This window comes from Manacus vitellinus, unplaced genomic scaffold, assembly GCF_001715985.3.
Source record: "Manacus vitellinus isolate BGI_N305 unplaced genomic scaffold, ASM171598v3 scaffold_42_pilon, whole genome shotgun sequence".
NCBI classification, from domain to species: Eukaryota; Metazoa; Chordata; class Aves; order Passeriformes; family Pipridae; genus Manacus; species Manacus vitellinus.
Genome location: NW_021940553.1, coordinates 852,094 through 871,171, shown reverse-complemented (window position 1 = coordinate 871,171; position 19,078 = coordinate 852,094). Strand labels below are relative to the sequence as shown.

Genomic DNA, 19,078 nt, shown 5'->3' with positions numbered 1-19,078 from the left:
GAGCTAAATGCCAAGCTTTGCCTTTTGAGTGCTGAATAGTTGGGCTCCGGTACTTTAAAGTTGATATCCATTTATCTCTGCAATGAATTGAAATGCCCTTATCTTTTCCCCCTTCCTCCCAACAACCCAACAATAACAAAACTATTGCATGCAAGTGACGGAGGAGAAATCCTTTTTGGAAACAATATTCAACCACAGATTTCTGAGGAATTTGGAGATGATATCTCCATTTGCCCCCTGTGAAACTCAAATTCTTGAGATTCTTTCGTAAGGCTGGAAAATGCATCTGAGAGGGTATCTCTAATGAGATTTCCAAAATACAGAGCAAAAATAACATGAACACATACGATTCCATGGGAGTGCATGCTGGAAATTTATACCTTTGAATGCATGAGGATTTACTATTTCTGTATGTGGCATGGGGAGGAGGAAGAGATCTTGTTAGTTATTTTTATGTTCTTTAAAGCAATGGGAGTATGGCAGAGACCTTCAGTGTATTCATATTAATGCTCTTCTCGGGAATGTAGAGTCTCATAAGAAACACACACATAAGCACCCACTCTTTGGGTGGGTGTCATCAACACAACCAGCCTCCTGATGGGAGGTTTGGACAGCTCCAACTGGTTGGTGTTGGTGTTGTCCAGAAAACTGCTACAGGTTTGTATTGCATAGCACAGTGTAAGACTGAGGTGGAGGTGCAGAAAGGAGCAGGCCAGAACAAGTGGGATGCAATGCCTTACACTGGGGAGAAGGAGCAGTGCACGATAAAATGTTGAAAAGAAGCAGTAATTTCTATGGTAATGATGTGAAGTGAAACGTGTAACAGCCAAGAGATGGAAAAGCTGAGAGTCTTTCGAATGCTGATGTGACATCTTTGATCTCAATTTACCTTCTTAAATATATATTAAAAAGTAGGTATTTTTGCAGGATTGTTGTCTGAGAATTTTGCAAGCATCAGTGCGCTTTCTAAGCAGAGACACAAAAAATGTCCATTATCATGATGTTGCAGACACCAGCAGCTGGTCCGAGATGCCAAAGCCACTGAGGGCATGCTGGCTCAGGACCCTCAAGGACATCTTCTCCCTGAGCCAAGGGGGAGGACTTTGGGATGGAGTGCTGTGGGAAATGAAGAAAGAGAACATTTCTGGGGCAGGATTCATGCGCTTGTAGCTTTCAATGCTGAGATTATACCATCATGCTGCTAAAAGATGCTTTGTCTTTTCTCTTTTCTCTGTCTGTTTATATGTCTCCCCTATCCCCTTCCCCCTTTGCTGCTTGTGCAAGGACAAGGGCTGATATGTCTGTTTTTTCCTTGTGTAACAGACGCCTTGTCTTTCCCTTTTCACGGACCAGGACGAAGTTACGGTGGAAACCACCGACCCTGAAAAGAATAAAATGGACAAACTAATTGAAATTCTCAACAGCATGAGGAACAACAGCAGTGATGTTGACTCCAAGCTCACCACATTCATGGAGGAGGCCCAGAACTCCACCAACTCTGAGGAGATGCTGGGCGAGATAGTCAAGACCATCTACCAGAAAGCGGTGACGGACCGCAGCTTTGCTTCCACAGCAGCCAAGCTGTGTGACAAAATGGCCCTTTTCATGGTGGAAGGAACCAAGTTCCGGAGTCTGCTCCTCAATATGTTGCAGGTAATGAGAAAAAATAAGTTTGCTAGATGCCTGCAGCATCACCTCACCTGGTCTTAACCATCTGTTTGGAGCTGAGCTGTTTCCAAATTCCCTTTGAACCCAACTGATGAGAGAATGGAAGCGTACCTGCCATTTTGTCTGTGGTTACCATAGAAAATGTGGCACTGAGGGCATTGTCAAGTTGCTCTTTGTTCCTATTTCATGAACTCTACATGGAATTACAGAATCTCACACCAGGGCCCATCTGTGAAATGAGTCAGTTGTTTGAGGCAGCATCCCCATGGCATGAAGAGAAGTGAACTGGGAGGGTCTTACAGTGTAGGCTGTTAGAGTGGAGGGTCCATCTCAGCACCAGCAACTCCAAGTTAAGTCAGGGTCCCTGAGTGGGCCGTTGGTTGCATCACCTGGCTGAAGGGCTCGCTCTTGGTTTCTGGTTGCAAACAAAACTGGAGTAATTTGTGTCTTCGCCCATTGTTCTGTGTGGCTTGTTTGCTGATGTCTGCAGAGCTGGTTGGTTGTTCTGCTCCTAAACCGTCAGTGACAGCAAAGTTGCAGGGGGGCAGAAAAAAAGCAGTGGCTCTGATAGCTGGTCCATGAGGTTAATGGTTGGACTTGATGTTCTTGGAGGTCTTTTCCATCCTAGATGATTTTCTGATAGTGGTGGATGATGGGGGAAAAAGGCTGTCCTCAACTGCCCATGGTCTGCTGAGAAGAGCATTTTTTACTGTAGTACCACCATCAAAGTGGGGGTTGTTTTCTGGGAACCTCCAACTTTCTGCCTCTGGAGACAGAGTTGAAACCATGAATTTCCATCCTTAATTTAATGTTCATTTCCATTGGCCGTTCCCCCATACACACACGTCTCATCTGGGGGACATACAGAGCTCCAGTTTTTTGACTGATATTGTTCTTGCTGCTGTTTTTGGAGATCCTGTCTTGGATGCTGTGCCTGGCTTTCTGTACACTGAGTTGGCCTTTGGGCATCACAGCAAGCAGAGAAATAAAGAACAAATTAAAATTATGAAAATCAATATTTAATGTAACCTAAGATAATTCTGCAAAGTTTCTGCTCAAGTTTTGCTTCTGTCGTTGCTCTACCCCTGTGCCCACTCCTTCTCTTCTCTGCCCTGCAAAGCCCTTGGGCAGCACACAAACCTGCCCATTGCCTGTACCAGGTGGTGATTTTCTCCAGATCACTTTGTTTCCAAAGCTATTATAAATCAGAATGAGTCAAATTGCAGTCAGAATCAGTCCCAGATTTAGCAGCAAAGAGGCTGGAGGGAGCTCTAAACCCTCTGTACATCCCACTCTTCCCATATCAGGTGGTTCTTGTGTCTCTTCCTGTTTGGCTGAGCGACCTAGGAAATCCAAAATAAAGTCTGGGAACGACGGCCAGGGGCAGCAGGGTGTTGGCAAAATATTGAGGCTGATGAGAGTCCTGAGTTAGGGAGGACTCTTCCAATTTGCTTTATTCTCTCGTCCCAGCATCTCCACCCATGCCAACAGACCCAGTAAACTGATTTGTACTGCAGCATCATGGGCAAGAACGAGTGCATTCACATTCGGCTCTTCACAGGATGAATGTAGGAGGATAAATAATATATCTCTTATCTCCAGAGAGTCTCAAAGTGCTTCTCGGGAACATGTAGCCAGTCACAGTGTGATTTGGAGCATGGTGTCTACTGGGGAGAGATGGGGAGAAATGAAGTGCAAAGAGTGAGCAGGGTGTGCGGGTGATCAAGTTCATGTGCTGAAGCAAGGAGAGAGATGCAGAAGGGATTTGTTCAGCCCCAAACTGCACATCTTTTATAAATGTCTTCATGGGACAAAAGGTGACAGATCACCACAGGTCAAAAGCAAAGTGCTATGTGAAATTAAATAATTTAACATTTCCTTTCTGATAGTAAAGGATTTTGACTTTCTCTAAGCACAGTTTCTCTTTCCAACCAAAACAATTGGATGCACTGACACAGATTCATTAAATACTTTGGTTAAGCCCTAAACCAGGAATTGTTTTATGTATTCAAGCTTGATAGCTCTGGCTGGAGACAGACTCAGGTATGAGGCACAAAAGTCATTCCAACTGCCTTGGTATAAAGTAAGGGGGTTGATTATCAATATCAATATGGTATATTGGAATTGATCTATTATGTATTATCAATATCAGTAAGGCATATTGGATATTATACCGTATTATGGAGTAATGTGGATATCCTATTGATATAATAATACATTGATATAAATTATTATATACCCATAGATTTATATATAAAAATAAATATTGATTTTTTTAATATATATATAGATATATTATGATAGGTAGATAGATAGATATATGAATGATGATTTAACATTACCTAGCTTCAGTCCTGACCCCTCCAGCACATCAGATATTTTCCATCAGCCATTTCTAGATAATTTACCATTAATCAAAAAAAAAAAAAAACCAAACAAAAAACCACCAAAATAAAAACCCAACCCAAAAAAAAAACAACACCCCTTTAATAAAACGCCTGGTCCAGAGCAGGATTTGTGTCTCTGTAGCACCTTTCAGACTAATCTGATCCCCGGACGTAAGGAGCTCGGCTCGCTGGGCACTGGTGAGCTGGGGAATTACTCTGCCGGGGTGTGATAAATCGGGATCAACGTGATCCCCTCCCCGTGCTGCTGGCGCCTGGGGCTGGAGCTCTCGCCCCCCCATCTGCTCCCGGCAGATGCTCCTGTTTTGTAGGGGCTTGTTTGTCCCTTTCTCTCAGGACTGTGAAGGCAACAGCTCTGCCCCACCAGAGGATCTCAGAAATTAATGCATTAACCTGCTGAGGTGCCCTACAGCATCCTGGTACCTATAGACAGCATCCTGGTACCTATAGACAGTGTCCCTCTACCTATAGACAGTGTCCCTCTACCTATAGACAGCATCCCTCTACCTATAGACAGCGTCCCTGTGCCTATAGACAGCGTCCCTGTGCCCCACTGGACCTTAACACAAGCAACAAGGCCTTCTGCTGCAGAACAGGCAGGAAACTCTCCTTTTAACCTGGATCCTCTTATATTTTCACCTGTTGACAAGGCAGTCATGCTCAAGGGTTGCACATGTTCACAACTTATCTCAGGGGACTTGTTTTGATCCCAAAAGAGATGCCAGTGCTGCAGCACTGGAATGTTGTCACATCATCCCCCTTCCTGCCAGCAGCTCCTCTAAAAGCTTCCTCCCAGCCAGTGTTGGTACATTTCGTGCTCTAAGGGGGTCTGTCAGGAAAACTGTGGTTTGAATTTATCCCTCAGTTTGTGTTTTAGTCCAAAATTTTGACTGAGTCTTGAGTTTGGGTGCTGTGAACCTTTCAGGAAAAGTGATGTGGAAAGGGGAGTTGTGGAGTAGAGAGCTGGTAAGCTTGGGGAGATGCTGCCATGAGGGAACTGGGCACTGCAGGGGTCATTTGGCATCTGGGTTGTCCAGCCTTGACACAGACTGCCTAGGCAAGTGGTGGAGGCACCATTCCTAGAAGGATTTAAAAGGCATGTGAATGTGGCATCTGGGGACGTGGGTCAGTGGCAGACTTGGCAGTGCTGGAGGAATGGTTGGATTTGATGATCTTGGAGGGCTTTTCCAGCCTAAACAATTCAGTGATTCTGTGATTTGGGTTTGATTTTCTCCTTGTTGAGTTTGGCTTAGGGTTTTGGTAGCAGGAGCGATTTTGAGCTGTGTGAGCCCCTGGGATAGGCCTGAGTGACTTGGGCCTGGGGAGCTTGAATGGCTGGGGACATGCAAGAACATCTTAGTGGACACATATACAGTTTCTTCACGCCTCTAGAAATACCTTCTTAATTAATACATTAAAAGTAAGTCTCCTGTGAGAGGTTTTTGGTTGTCAGTTTCACTCACTGGCATGTCCAGGCTCTTTTTTTTTTTTTTTTCAGTTGGAGGGTGTTAAGCAATGTGCCACAAACCCTTCACATGTAACATAAGTTGGAGTACTCCTCTGCTGGAACAACCGTGCTCTTTATAGCAGAGCTGTGTCTGCATCTGAGCTATGCAGAGCCAAGTGTATTATTAGAGTGGACATCACTGGGGCTGTAATTGTACACTGCTCCCCTTAGCAACCACGGCCAACAGCACATCAAACAGAAGGCTGATACCTTCTTTTAATAATAATAAAAAAAAAAAAAAAAAGGACAACCACCCATCATGAAATGAACATCCCAACACAGAGCAGCAGCAGAGCCCACTGCAGAGAGCCAGTGCCTGGTGGAAATGCCTTGGTGCCAGTGGAGAGGGGCATACCCTGTGGCACATCCTGCTGCATGTCCTGTTGGGTAGGTACCCTGTGGCATACCCTAGGGCACACCCTAATGTATACCAAAATTCATACCCTAATGCATACTCAGTGGTGCACCCTAGTGCATATCCTGTTGGATACCCTATGGCATATCCTAATGCACTCCCTATGATATATCCTAATGCATTCCCTATGAACTACCCTGTGGTATACCCTAATACATATCCTAATGCATACCCTATTACATACCCTAATACACGTCCTATTGCACACCCTAATGCCTACCCTATTGCACACCCAAATGCATACCCTATGGCTCACCTTATTGCCTGCCCTACTGCATATCCTGTTGGATACCCTATGGCACACCCTAATGCTTTCCCTATGGTATATCCTAATTCTTTCCTATTGCATACTCTATTATATACCCTAATGCCTAGCATATGGTATATCCTAATGCATACCCTATTATATACCCTAATACACATCCTAATGCACATCCTAATGCCTCCCCTGTTGCACATCCAAGTGCAAACCCTATGGCTTGCCTTTCTGCCTACCCTACTGCACCCCTGTCGCACACATTACTGCACATCCTGCTACATTCCCTGTGGCATACCCTGCTGCACACCCACACAGGGTTTCTTCATTGTCTTACTTTAACCTCTTGGTGACCCAGAAATGGCCCTTCCTTGGTCACTGCTGTGCTTGGTTCTGGTTGTAGAAACTTCATAGAAACGTAGAATATCCCGAGTTGGAAGGGACCCTCAAGCATTATCAAGTCCAGCTCCTGGCCCTGTACAGACACCCCAGCAATCCCACCCTGTCCCTGAGAGTGTTGTCCAAATTCTCCTTCAGCTCTGTCAGCCTTGGGGCCGTGACCACTGCCCTGGGGAGCCTGTTCAGCGCCTGACCACCTTCTGGAGGAAGAACCTTTCCCTAGTATCCAGACTGTACATTCCCTAACACAGCTCCATGCTGTCCTGTCAGGTCTTGTTGCTGGTCACCAGAGAGAAGAGATCAGTGTCTCACCCTCCACCCCTCATGAGGAAGCTGCAGACCCTGATAAGATCTGACCTCAGTCTCCTCTTCTCCATGCTGAACAGGACAAGTGACCTCAGCTGCTCCTTGTGTGGCTTCCCCTCTAGACCCATGAGATGAACTTAAGACAAATCCTGTGGGGTTTGGCAGAGGTTGCTCTTGGGTTTCAGTGAACTCACCTGGATTTGAGATGGTCAATGTGAGCATTTCTGGAGAGGCTCCACCAGGAAGGTGGTCAAAAGTCCATTGTTGTCATCCCAGGTGGAGGACGGAAGAGGAGCATTTAGGATGAATCATTTCTTGGGATGTAGACATTGTGGCACGAGGTACTGGAGAATTTATGGATTCCCTTTAGTAAATGAGTGTGCAAAGTGAGGTGTTTACCATGCTAAGCATGAGGATTTGGGAGGAATGAGCTGAAATACTTCCTGTCCTGTAGGCTTCCTCTTCTTTGAGCAAACAACCTCAAGTGATAGCAACCCTTTCTGCATCAAAGGGGTTCTAAGTTGTAACAATAGACACTGTGGGAATTGGGACATGGAAGTTGGTTGGACTCAATGACCTTAGAAATCTTTTCCAACCTTAATGATTCTACGATATTCTATGTTATTTTAAGTAATACGCTAATGGTTGATGCTGAAAGGCAGATTTTTTTCCCCCTTCAACATAATTAAGGTTTTGGTGAGGAACGGTTTGTGGTTTGGCAGAGCTGGAGGCAGGAGGATCCAAGCGCAGCTGGCGACCATCTGACCTGTACACCATGTCCAGCACTGACTGCAAAAACCCATCAGCCCTCTTTCCCTGGGTGTTTTTAATGCAATTTAATTACAGATGGTCCAGTTTATGCACACAAAACAGAGCAGTACTACTCCTTGTCTCTGGAAAGACATTGCCCAGCAGACACCAGAGAGGTTGGTTCACTGAAAGACAGGGAGGAAAAAAGGTCCCAAGGTCCCTTTAGGGGACCCTTTAGGAGCAAACCCTGAAGATATAAAGGTGTGTTTCTCGTGTGCCACAGGGTCCACTCGCCCAGCTCCATGGAGCAGCACCACATCCATCTCTTCAAACAGTGTGTAAGCCCAGTGTTGCAGCCTTTGGTTACTCTTCCAGAAGAGTTTGATGAGCTCTTCCCATTGCAAAGTGACAATTTGATGGGGAAAGCCTCCCCAGCTCAATCTGCTCCCCACAACTCTTCAAGGGCAGTGAGGAACATCTTGGTAGTGAACCTCAGGGTTGGGGAGGGGGGGCTCTGCCAGCCCCCCAGGAGCCCAGCACAAGCAGAGAAATAGCAATTGATGCTGCCCTTGTGTAAACACTTTCATTTGGGGGTTTGCAGAAGCTTGTAGAAGTTGGAAACCTTTTTGCCTCACATGTCTGATACAGACAGCGCTGTCCTGCTTTTGTAAGCCACTGTGGGACTCTGCCTGCTAAGGGCAGCTTTGCAGAGATTTATTTTCTGTATGCTCAGGGAATTCAAAGGCAATTCTACATTCATGCACACACATATATATGTAGTGCTTGGAGGGGGACAGGGGTTGATGGGAAGCCCCTGTGGGTGGCTCTGAGGATCCTGCATCCTCCTGCTCTCAAGCACAGAGAAAAAGAGTGGGAAGGAAAGAACATCCCCCGTTGTTTGCCCACACTTGTGTCTCTGAAAGTGTTCTGTAATTCCGTAACGGGGTATTTATTATTTTACTTATAGAATCATAGAATAGAAACCTGAGGTGGAAAAGACCAACAGGGGATCATCCAGTCCAACTCCTGGCCCTGCACAGGACACCCCAGCAATCCACCCTGTACCTCAGAGCATTGTCCAAACATTCCTTGAGCTCTGGAGGCTTTGGTCCATGACCACTGCCCTGGGGAGCCTGTTTGGTGCCCAACCACCCTCTGGGGGAAGAACCTTTTCTTCATATCCAATCTAAACCTGCCCTGACATACCTTAATAGAGAACCCCTTATTAAACTTCCAAATAATTTAAGAGTAAACTCATAAAAATGCCAGAGTACTTCTGAGTTCTTTTGAAGTCAACCTGGACCTCTCACCTCGTGGCATGACCTACATGCATGAAATTCTACCAGCTTTATGAAAATACACCTTGCTTGCATCAAGCTTAGACAGTTACATTTTGATATCAGCAATCTCTCCCCTTCACTGATCACCTTCCTCCCTAAAAACTATTCTTGGTACTTCATTTTAAATATTATTTATTATTTTTCTGTTCGATCATTCCTTATTTCCCTTATGTGTTAGTATATATTTACTTATTACATATATTAACACCTATAACTTATAAGGTTAATTTTTTTATTTTTTTTTTTAATTCTTCTCTTTTTCCTTTTTTTTTTTTTTTTTTTTCCTTTTTGGTCTTCTTTTGCGCCGTCATCCGGGGCCGAACCCGTGCAAGTGTCGGCATCAGGCAGGAGAGGGAGCCAGGGGAGCGGGCCTGGGCCTGCTGCGCCGGCAGGTGAAGGGCAGAGCTGGCATCACTAGAGCGTGTCCCTGCCGTCACCCCTGGCTTCCGGCCGAAGCCTCTGCTGTGTCTTATGCCGTAGTAACAACGCCGGGCTTTGCCGCGGAGGTTACGGGAGCCGCTGGCAGACGGGTCCCGTGCGGGTCCGGGAGTTACTGGAGAGCCCTGGATTAAATATCGAGCTGCCTGCTTTAAACTCGCCGCTTTTCCCGGGCGGAACGGCGGCTGCAGGAGCCATTTGTAGCCTTTCCATGACGCAGGAAAGTGGTGGTGCCGGGCAGCACCTCCTCGGAGGCTGCTGGTGAGATGAGGGGGGTTAGCAGAGCACAGAAAGGGGTGTAGCCCGAGATCTAGGGGTTTAATGAGGGGGGGGAGGCAATTTCCCACTGGTAGGACGGAGGGAATGCAGACAGGAGCTGTGCCCCACAAGCACTAGGAGGTCTCTGAGCTGGGAGTAGTTGAGCCAGACCCCAAATTAAACTATCAGTGGGATTGCGCTGTGTGTCAGCCCGAGCCCAGGGATGAGTTTTGGGGATCACAGCCCTTTTGAGAAGGAGAGTTGCAGCTGGAGGTGGCCACAGGGCCAGAGATGTAGCAGCAAGTGTCACAGGGGATGCCAAGGGGCTTGTCCCCACAGCCCTGCAGGTCACTGGGGTCAGGAGTCCATCTGATGCAGCTACAGTCATGGCTCTGCACGGAAAAGGTGTTTAGTTCAGGGTAGCAGTGCATCATGCAGTTGAGAGATTGATGGGAAGCAGGTCTAAGATTCTAAAAAAAAACCTTTAGAGTTTAAAGACTGGCATATCTGACTTTAATTCGTTGTCCTGGTAAGGTTTTTTATTGCAGTGCTCAGGTGTGTTGTGGGAAATAGCCATTAGCTGTACTCTGTAAATAAACAATGTGTGGTTTCTCATGGATCCTTTACACCTTGGAGGGGCCAAGATTTCAAGGCCATTGTGGGGACCAGCCCCTGCTCCAGCAGGGATGTTACCTGGTGTCCTCAGGGATGGTACCTGGTGTCTGTCATCTCTGCTGGGCAGTGGATGCCCTATATGAGCATCTTCCAGTGGTGGTGGGACTCAGCAGAGGCTTCTTTTGGTCCTCTAGGCTAATGGTGAGGAATGTCAGGAGCATCCCTGGCTGAGCTGCTGCTGCCTGCTAAAAGCACAGCCAAGTTCAGATCGGGGGGCTTAAGGTGGTGGGGCCTGTGCACACCCTGTGTGTGGGGCTGCAGTGCAGAGCAGAGGCTCTGCTGGGCTCTAGGTGGAGACTGTAGACTGCTCAGCCTGCCTGCATCCTGCCTGCAGCGCTGGGACAAAGCCAGGCAGCAGTCTGCCACTGGGGTGGGCTCCTAGCTGCCCCCAGCCATTGATGGTAGGTGAGGATGCTGGGGGTCCTGCCAGGAGAGGCAGGGATAAAAAAAAAATGAACCTCAAAATTCATTTATGTATTGACTGAGAGGTGAGGAAAGGGAGGGGGACACTTCAGTGTTGAGATCCCTCCAGCTCAGGCTGGACTGGCATCAGCTCCTACTCTCCATTTGCTCCTGAAAGGCTCAAATCCAAGCCCGGGATGTGGGAGTATGTTCCTGCCAGCCCAGGGACTCAGCTGGCCTAAGGCACCCTCCTGACAGACCATCTGCTCCTGCCTGCACTGACATAAATCCGGCTCAGGCTGCTGCAGGCACCCCAAGGTGGGGATTTCAGGATGCTGCAGGGTTGGAAGACCCCTGCTGCCCATACCCACAGCCCCCTTGGGATTCCCAGCCCTAGTCTCAGGTGGTTCCCTTCTTCACCTCACCTGGGGAGAGGATTTTTGGAGGCTCACTAGGGACCCTGTGATGCATCACCCTGATTCCGACCCCTCCTGAAAACCCCCACATCCCCCAGTCACTTTGACAGTAAATGAAGCATCACCCTTCTGACACAGAAGGACACTGGAGAAGCACATACCAGGGACATCACCTCCTGAGCCAAGGCCAGAGCAGACACACATGTCAGCATCAACCCAGAGATGGAGTTTGGGTAGGAGGATATTGGAGAGGGCAATGCTCTTTTTCTTTCCTGGGAAAGGGGGAAAATGAGATAGCTTGTGCTTTGCCCGTTCCCTGGCATCACTTGGACACAGGCCCATGACATACAGGGGATGCTGTTGTGCTCACCAGGAGGAAATCTCTTGGTTTAAGGTTTTCTAGCTGAATCACAGGAATTTGTACAAGATTCAGTTTCCAACCAGATGGACTTTAATGCTGTGGTGGCAGCCAAAGGGATGGTCCTGTGTGACCTGCAGCCTGAGCACCCTCATCATCCCCCAGCCAGGCTTAGGCTCAGGGTTTTTTTTCACTGGTGGATATTTTTGCATGTTGCTCTCTGTCAAAATCTGAGTTTGGAGGATCAATGCTTCCATGAAGTCCACATCCCTTTTACCTCCCCTGAGGGGGATCATTTTGCACAGCCTCATCTTTTCCTGCTGCTGACGTTTGAACAAGCAAATTGCAAAATGATGGTGGAAAGGGGCTTCAGCAGGGTAAGTCCCGGGAGCAGAGGAGACAGAAGATACTTGGGGTGTGAGGAATGAGACATCAGAATTATTTCAAGTCCCTGTCCTCCACCTTGCCAGGCCTGACACTGATGCAAAACACAGCACCTAAGTCTTGGGGATAGGAGCAAAGAATGTGAGGCTGGATGGTGCTGCCCCATCTTGACACATCCTCTGGTCTCATCAGCTGTGCTGCCACCCGTGGGATCCCCCCATGTTCTCTGCCCTCACTGAGCATCCAAAACCAGTGCTTCCTTTTCCCCTCCCAGTGATAAATTCCTTCACTTTTCTTTCCTCTTTTTCTTTTTCAATAGCTATTGCTCAACGTATTAATTTTTTATTAAAGAAGGCCTAGGAGGCAGCGCTGGGACTCCAAACCCAGAGATAAGGTTGGACAGGTCTTTGAACAACCTGATCTAGTGGAAGATGTCCTTCCTATCCAGGGGGGTTGGAACAGGATGATCTTTAAGGTCCCTTCCAACCCAAAGTATTCTGTGATTCTATGATAACACTTCCAGTCCAGGAGCAGCAGGAACTGAAAGTGAAGACGATGGGAGTGAAGTGCCCATCAGCTAAGGAAATAGTGTCAGGCTGGAAAAACAAAACCTTTCCATTTCTGCCCAGTTAATAAGAGTAAGGTGTGTTTCTTTGCATCTCTTTAATATTCCAACCCATACCATACAGTGATGCTCAAAGTCTTCTGATACGCTGCAAAATGAGTCATGGTAATCATGAGCATCCCTTTGGAGATACAAGGCATGGAGGGATCAAAGAGATGCAAAGTACGGTGGGATCGAAGGCTTTTGCTGGTTGATGTTGTTTTCTACAAGTCTTTTCTGTAATCTCAGCTTTCCCAGCATGGACAGGCAACTTCGGGGGCATCGTAAGGTGCTCCATACCTACATGCTTCAAGGGATGAGCAGAAAAGATTAATGCATCTTTTACCTCCCTCAAAAAAAAAAAAAGAAAAGAAAAGAAAGAAAGAAAACAACAACATTTCTTATAGCAAAAGCTCCCTGGCTGCATAGAATTTGTAAATATTAGCCCCTGAGGAAGATTTTTCTGAACTCCTTTGCGTAAATAACATTTTTTAGCAGACTGGTACTTCACCTTCAGGTCTTGATTTTTAGGGGTCTCTTGTCCCCCATCCCAGACCTGTGTTTTCCAGCAAGGGGATCCAGCACCGGTACCCAATGGCCATCGAATGCCTGGCCGTGGTGGTCGGAGGGACACAGTGAAAAGCAGACAGAGGAGATAAGAGGGTTTTCAGCCTTTTTGCTTTCCAGCGTGTTTGCTCAGCGACGTTGAGTGCTGGACCAGAGCCACCACCTCCCTGCAGACTAAACAGTTGCAGTGTTTTCTCCCATGACCGAAAGAATTTAGTAAAGGGTCCCGGTATGAAACTTTACACGAACTCTGGGTGCCACAAATATCTCTGGCTGGGAGTCTGTTAACTCCTCCAGTTCCTTGATCATCCATGTGGTTCATTCTCTGGGTAGATGAAAGGAAAGCCCATCCCACAACGAATCTGGACAGCTGCCTGCCGGACCCCCGTGCTCTCCCACCCACTGAGTTTTTGTGCATCCATCTTTCTGGGTTTTTTGCTTTTTTGTAAAGGAGGGAGCCAAGAATTCTGGCCATAATGGGGCGCTGGAGTCCTTAGTTCAGGAAAGACCTGTTAGAGTGGGTCCAGAGGAGGATGCTCCAAGGGCTGGAGCCCCTCTGCTCTGGAGCCAGGCTGGGAGAGCTGGGGGTGTTCAACCTGGAGAAGAGAAGGCTCCAGGGAGACCTGAGAGCCCCTTCCAGTGCCTAAAGGGGCTCCAGGAGAGCTGGAGAGGGACTGGGGACAAGGGATGGAGGGACAGGACACAGGGAATGGCTTCCCACTGTCAGGGTGCAGGGTCAGATGGGATATTGGGAAGGAATTGCTGTCTGTGAGGGTGGTGAGGTCCTGGAACAGGTTGCCCAGAGAAACTGTGGCTGCCCCTGGATCCCTGGAAGTGTCCAAGGCCAGGTTAGACTTGGCTTGGAGCAACCATGTCTAGTGGAAGGTGTCCCTGCCCATGGCATGGAGTTGGAATGAGATGGTCTTTAAAAGTCCTTTCCAACCCTGATTCTATAATGCCTCATACCTCTTGGACCTGTTTATAGCCACCTCTGTGCACTGACATCCATCCAAAAGTTGTCAGCTTCCCTGCATCGCAGAGTTTGAGAGCTTCCACTTCAGGGGCAGGATTTGGGGATGGGGAAAGCCTGGGGGACTTCATTCATCCATTGGTCCTGGCTTGAGGAGAAGCAGAGGCCAAGCCTCAGTGCCTTACACTCCACAGCCAGCTCAGCAGATTGATGGTCCCAGTGCCATCTCATGGTGAACACCACCAAGCATGTACTTCCTGGGAAGGTGTCAGCATCCCACAGGAGAACATTCTGCTGCCAGCTGCCAGGCACCCAGGAAAATCCCTCCTCGGACTGAGCCAGTGTAAGCCAGGAGCGCCTGTGCGGAAAAGCTCCCGGTGGCAAACAGGATTAGCTGCCTGCTTTTCCCCAGCTGGTTTCATTCATCCACAGACAGGCTGGCCTTTCAATGGACACAGCTTCAGTTCGAGTGCAGGAGGAATTCCTCCAGCCCTGGTGCCTGGACCAAGCAGCACCTGCTTCCGAGCCACTTTTCCTCCTCTTATATCCCTCTTTCCTGTCTTGGCCTGTCCCCATAGATCTCTTGTCACCTCCACCTTATAAAGAGGACACATTGCTTGTGCAGAGCTTAGAATAAGAATGCATCCTGCTGGCAAAATCCAGCTGGTCCCTCCTGCATCCTCCCAGGCTGCAAGGCTGGGCACACATCTCAAGATGTGGCATTTGCAAGCAGGATCTATCTGTCAGCCACAATTGGTGTTCCCAGTCATCACCCCAAGTTGGTGTTGGGAGTGGGATAGGCATTTTTTCAGGCACAAAAGTGACCTCTGAACAGATGTGGGGATGGTGTTGAGACTCAGACCCTGCCCTAATGTGGGGAAGAGTTTGCTAACTGCCCACCAAATCATCCCCACCCATATAAAGTAGCCTCCAAATATTTTTTTCTGGGATTTCTTCATACCATTATGGTTTTACACTGAGCTCCTGCCCGTGGGGTGAGAGATTTACATTAATATGTTTTTCCATGGAGCTGGGGTGTCAGTGCTGCTGCAGATTGCTGGGATGAGCAGGGATCCACTGTGTTTGATCCCCTCTCTTCCTACCACCTCCATGGTAGTGGTGGAGGGGATTGCTGGCCTAGGTTTGGGATGCTCTAAGGGACATGGATGCTTTGTCCCCATCACAGGGGGGAGGACTCTTGTTGTCTCCCAACATCTGAAAGTAGCCCAGGGTTTCCCACACACACTTGTAAAGGCAAAGGGCACATCACTGCCTTGAGGTTCCCACAGTAGCAAGACTTACATGAGTTAAATGAATATAACAAGGATCTTCTGAAATGCTGCAGAGGAGCAAGGCTGCTGAGTGACAGCTGCCTCCTCTGGGCATTACAGCCATGGGGTGTCTGCAGGGCTGGGTCAAACGGTTGCCCCAGCTGCTCTGATGACAACCCAACAAGGAAATTAATTTGCATTTCTTTGTGGTCCCTTGTCTCCTCTCCAGTCCCTCTTCACAGGACTGAGAGATTGGCTTCTGGTTCCCAAACACATCATTAGTTCCCTATCTGTGTGTCCTGCAGATTGCAGATCTGTCTGTGTCCCTCTGCTCACTGTAAGATCCAGCTGAGGCTGGTAATGATGTTTTGCTGTGTCTGGGTTCATGGGATAACAAGCCTTTAAAGTGATGATAAACTGCTGTTATCCAGCTGAGCTGACACCCTGGCACGTGTTTGGGAATCCGGAAAGGTGTGAGATAGGAAGGGTGGCAATAAAAATTAAGTGACAAGGAAGACAACTCCGTCACCTGGGTAGCACTGGAGGAGGTGCTGGCAAACACCCAGGGCAAAGTGGTGTTTGCTGTTGGTAGTGCACAGACCATGCTGCTGAATTCACCCTCCTGGTCCGCTCAGAGCCTTCACCCAGACAGTCCTCCAGGATCTCTAGCAACTGCGAGGTTAACAGCAACATTTTTATTTGCACATCCGTCATTACGTCCCCACCAGGGTGATTTAAACCTGAGATAAATCAATAATTAACTGCTTGCACCTCCGAAGCCCCCAAGGACCTCACAGACATCACTAGCTCAAGCCATGAGACGCCCACGTTGGGTGGGTAATTGCTGCTGATCCCAGATTGGGAGCCAGATATAGAGAGGTCACGGTGAGACCAGGGGGCAGGAGGTTCAAGTGACCACTCGCTTGGTCACCTCGCGGTGTTTGTAGACACAGGAAGTGCCCACAGCTCCTGTTGGCTCTGATCATCAGCTGCCTCAGTTACCCAGACCTGGGAATTTAAAAATCATTGTGTTCCTAATCCTGGGAGTTTGCCTATCCTTTAGAAGAACCGGGAGTTTTCTGACCTTACTTTCCCCTTCCTGCCCAGATTCTTCTGAGAGAAATAAGCACTGTTCAGCCTGGTGGCTGAAGGATCTTTGGTGAGCTGTTCTTGTAGAATTGGAAGAATTCCACATCACTGGAAGTGTTGAAGGCCAGGTTGGATGGGTCTTGGAGCAACCTGGTCTAGTGGAAGGTGTCCCTGCCCATGGCAGGAGACTGGGACAAGATGAGCTTTAAGGTCCCTTCCAACCCAAACATTCTATGATTCTGTGATTCTATGAATTGGTCAGTGACATCTAATGGAAGTTACAAGTCGTCTGGTGATCGACTGATAGGTGTCCATGGGGTGATGGTCACAGCCCTGGTAACCTGGACCTTCACTGTGCAAGGCATTTTGGAGAACTCTCTGATTAAAATAATTCACAGACCTGTGGCCGTCATGAAATCAGGTCCACACCAAGGGCCACCGATGGGATTTCCTCCCCTTCCCAAAAGGGTGAAAACACCCCAAGAAGAAGCTGGTGCACGTTCATGGGGTGCAGATCCAGCCTGGAGGAAACAACGTGATGAAAGTCTGTGGGAGTGAAATGCCTCATGGCTGGGTGAAGCCAGGACCTTTGCAAGGCTGGGCACAGGGTGTCATCTGTAATTTAAAAGCTTTATCTGCTTTAAATGTCAATAGCTCCTTTCTTGGAGTCATAATAATTGCCATGATTTGCATGTCTCAGTCACACGCCCCAGAGCGCTTTGCAGAGGGAGATGAGTAAATCATTCCCCTTTGCTGGATGGGAAATCAGGGTACAGAGGTGATGGGAGCCCACACAGGGCTGGAAATGAACCTCAGTCTCCTGTGCTGCTCTTTTCCAGGTCCTGCATGGAAACTGTTGGCTCAAAGCAGGTTTCCTATCATCATCTTCCTCTGCTTTGTCTTGTTGTCCCTGTACTGACAGCGTGGGCAGGAATGGTGTGGTGGGATCTCAGTGTGGTTCTGTCCTTGGGTCAGACAGAGAGGCCTGGAGTGTTGCTGCGGGAGGCTGAAGGGAGAGCAGAGCCCATGGAAGAGCTGATGGTCCTGCCATGTCCCACCATCTCCGGCAAAGGAGTTTGTGTAGTGGTGTCCATGGAGTGAAATATCCCCAGTGAAGCTGTGAGTGGTACAGAGGAGCTCGTTGAGACCCTGACCATCCATGGGCAGAGCAGTTTGATCACTCCCTGTACTGTCACAAATTCTTCCAGCACCTCCTGAGCTTCTTCTGAATGCCAGTGCTACAAACTACTCATCTCACTGGGTTATACTCCTCAGAAAGCAAAGCTACACTGCAGAACCTCCTCCTAGCCAGGACCTAAATACAAGTAGAATTTAAATTGTAAGCAAGGAGCAATGCAGTGATGTTAACTGTGCAAAATATCATTTATGGAGTCTAGGAAGGTCTGGGGAGGGAGCGGGTGGAGGGTGTGCTTCTCCAGGACAGCAGCAAAGGACGGCGGCTGTCTCAACCTCTACCCACCAGCTCCCTCCTCCAACCCACTTGATTTATCTCAGGCCCCTTCCAAAGAGCCATTTAGGGCTCCAGCCTTTTGCAGCACATTGCCAGGAAGATCAACTATTTAGCACAGCCTCTCTCAGCTTTTTATATAGCTCCTAGCACGGATATCTAAGCATTATATATTTCTTTTTGTGCAGTATTTCTGACTCAGTATTTCCTGCCTCCTTGACAATGACTGAGTAAACAGCAGAGCTGCCAGAGGAAGAGCCCTGTGTTTACAGAGCAACAAGCCCAAATGTGTCTTTTTTTTTTCCATCAGAAGGTGGCGATGCTTAAATTAACCCTCATTTTTATCCCACACTAAACTTTTGCCCTCAGTTGCTGCTGACAGAGTCAGCCATGAGTCGGTGGGCCCAGATCTGGGGAAAAGTTATTTGGAACTCGCCTTAAAAAAAGTGTGGCAAACTCCCAAGGGATGAATTTTCAGCTGCAGCTGTCTGGGCTGGAGTGAGGGCTTAGATCTGATGGCAAAACGCTGCTTCTCATCCCACTTGACTCTGCTGCCCACCAAAAATGTTAGAGGATGGGTCTGCCTCCTCTCCCATGGAATGGCCATTCCTCTTGGCTCTTCCAGCTTGGTCCTAGGCTTGGAGAGGTCTCAGGATAGTGTTGCATGCCCTGCACCTACACCGGGATGAGGAGTGGGCTTTCATTTGGGTGCAGGAGTGGAGACGCCCAAGATAAAGGTGTTTTGAATTTCCATTGCTGGCAGGAACTTCAGCCAAGCTTACAAAGGGTCCAACAGGGGATGTCAGAAGATGGGCTGAGCCATGGGCCATCTCTATGATGTGTGAATACAGGCCACCCTGACCTACTGATCACATATGGTGAGACCCAACATGATGAACATGCTCAGCCTTCAGGTTTATGCCCCAAACTTGTCCTGTATGAGACCTCTTTAGAGGTCCCCTTGGCATCCTCCCACTTGCCACATGGTTTCCCAATGAATTCTTCTCCCAAACCAGGCAGAGAAGGGTGGTCAACCCTGCTACCTGGTATAAATACATTTTATTTTAAACTATAGGCACTGAATGAAGGTCATCCCGTAAACACACCCAGATTATCTACAGGCCAGAGCACC

The 19,078-nt window shown here is 48.1% G+C and overlaps 1 protein-coding gene across 1 annotated transcript in view; it reads left to right on the top strand.

Moving 5' to 3' along the window:
* Positions 1-19,078, top strand: part of CTIF (cap binding complex dependent translation initiation factor) — a 118,795-nt gene that overhangs the window by 75,575 nt on the left and 24,142 nt on the right. The window contains 1 exon segment of the mRNA XM_018078816.3: positions 1,354-1,653. Coding sequence (XP_017934305.1) covers positions 1,354-1,653 — 300 coding nt within the window.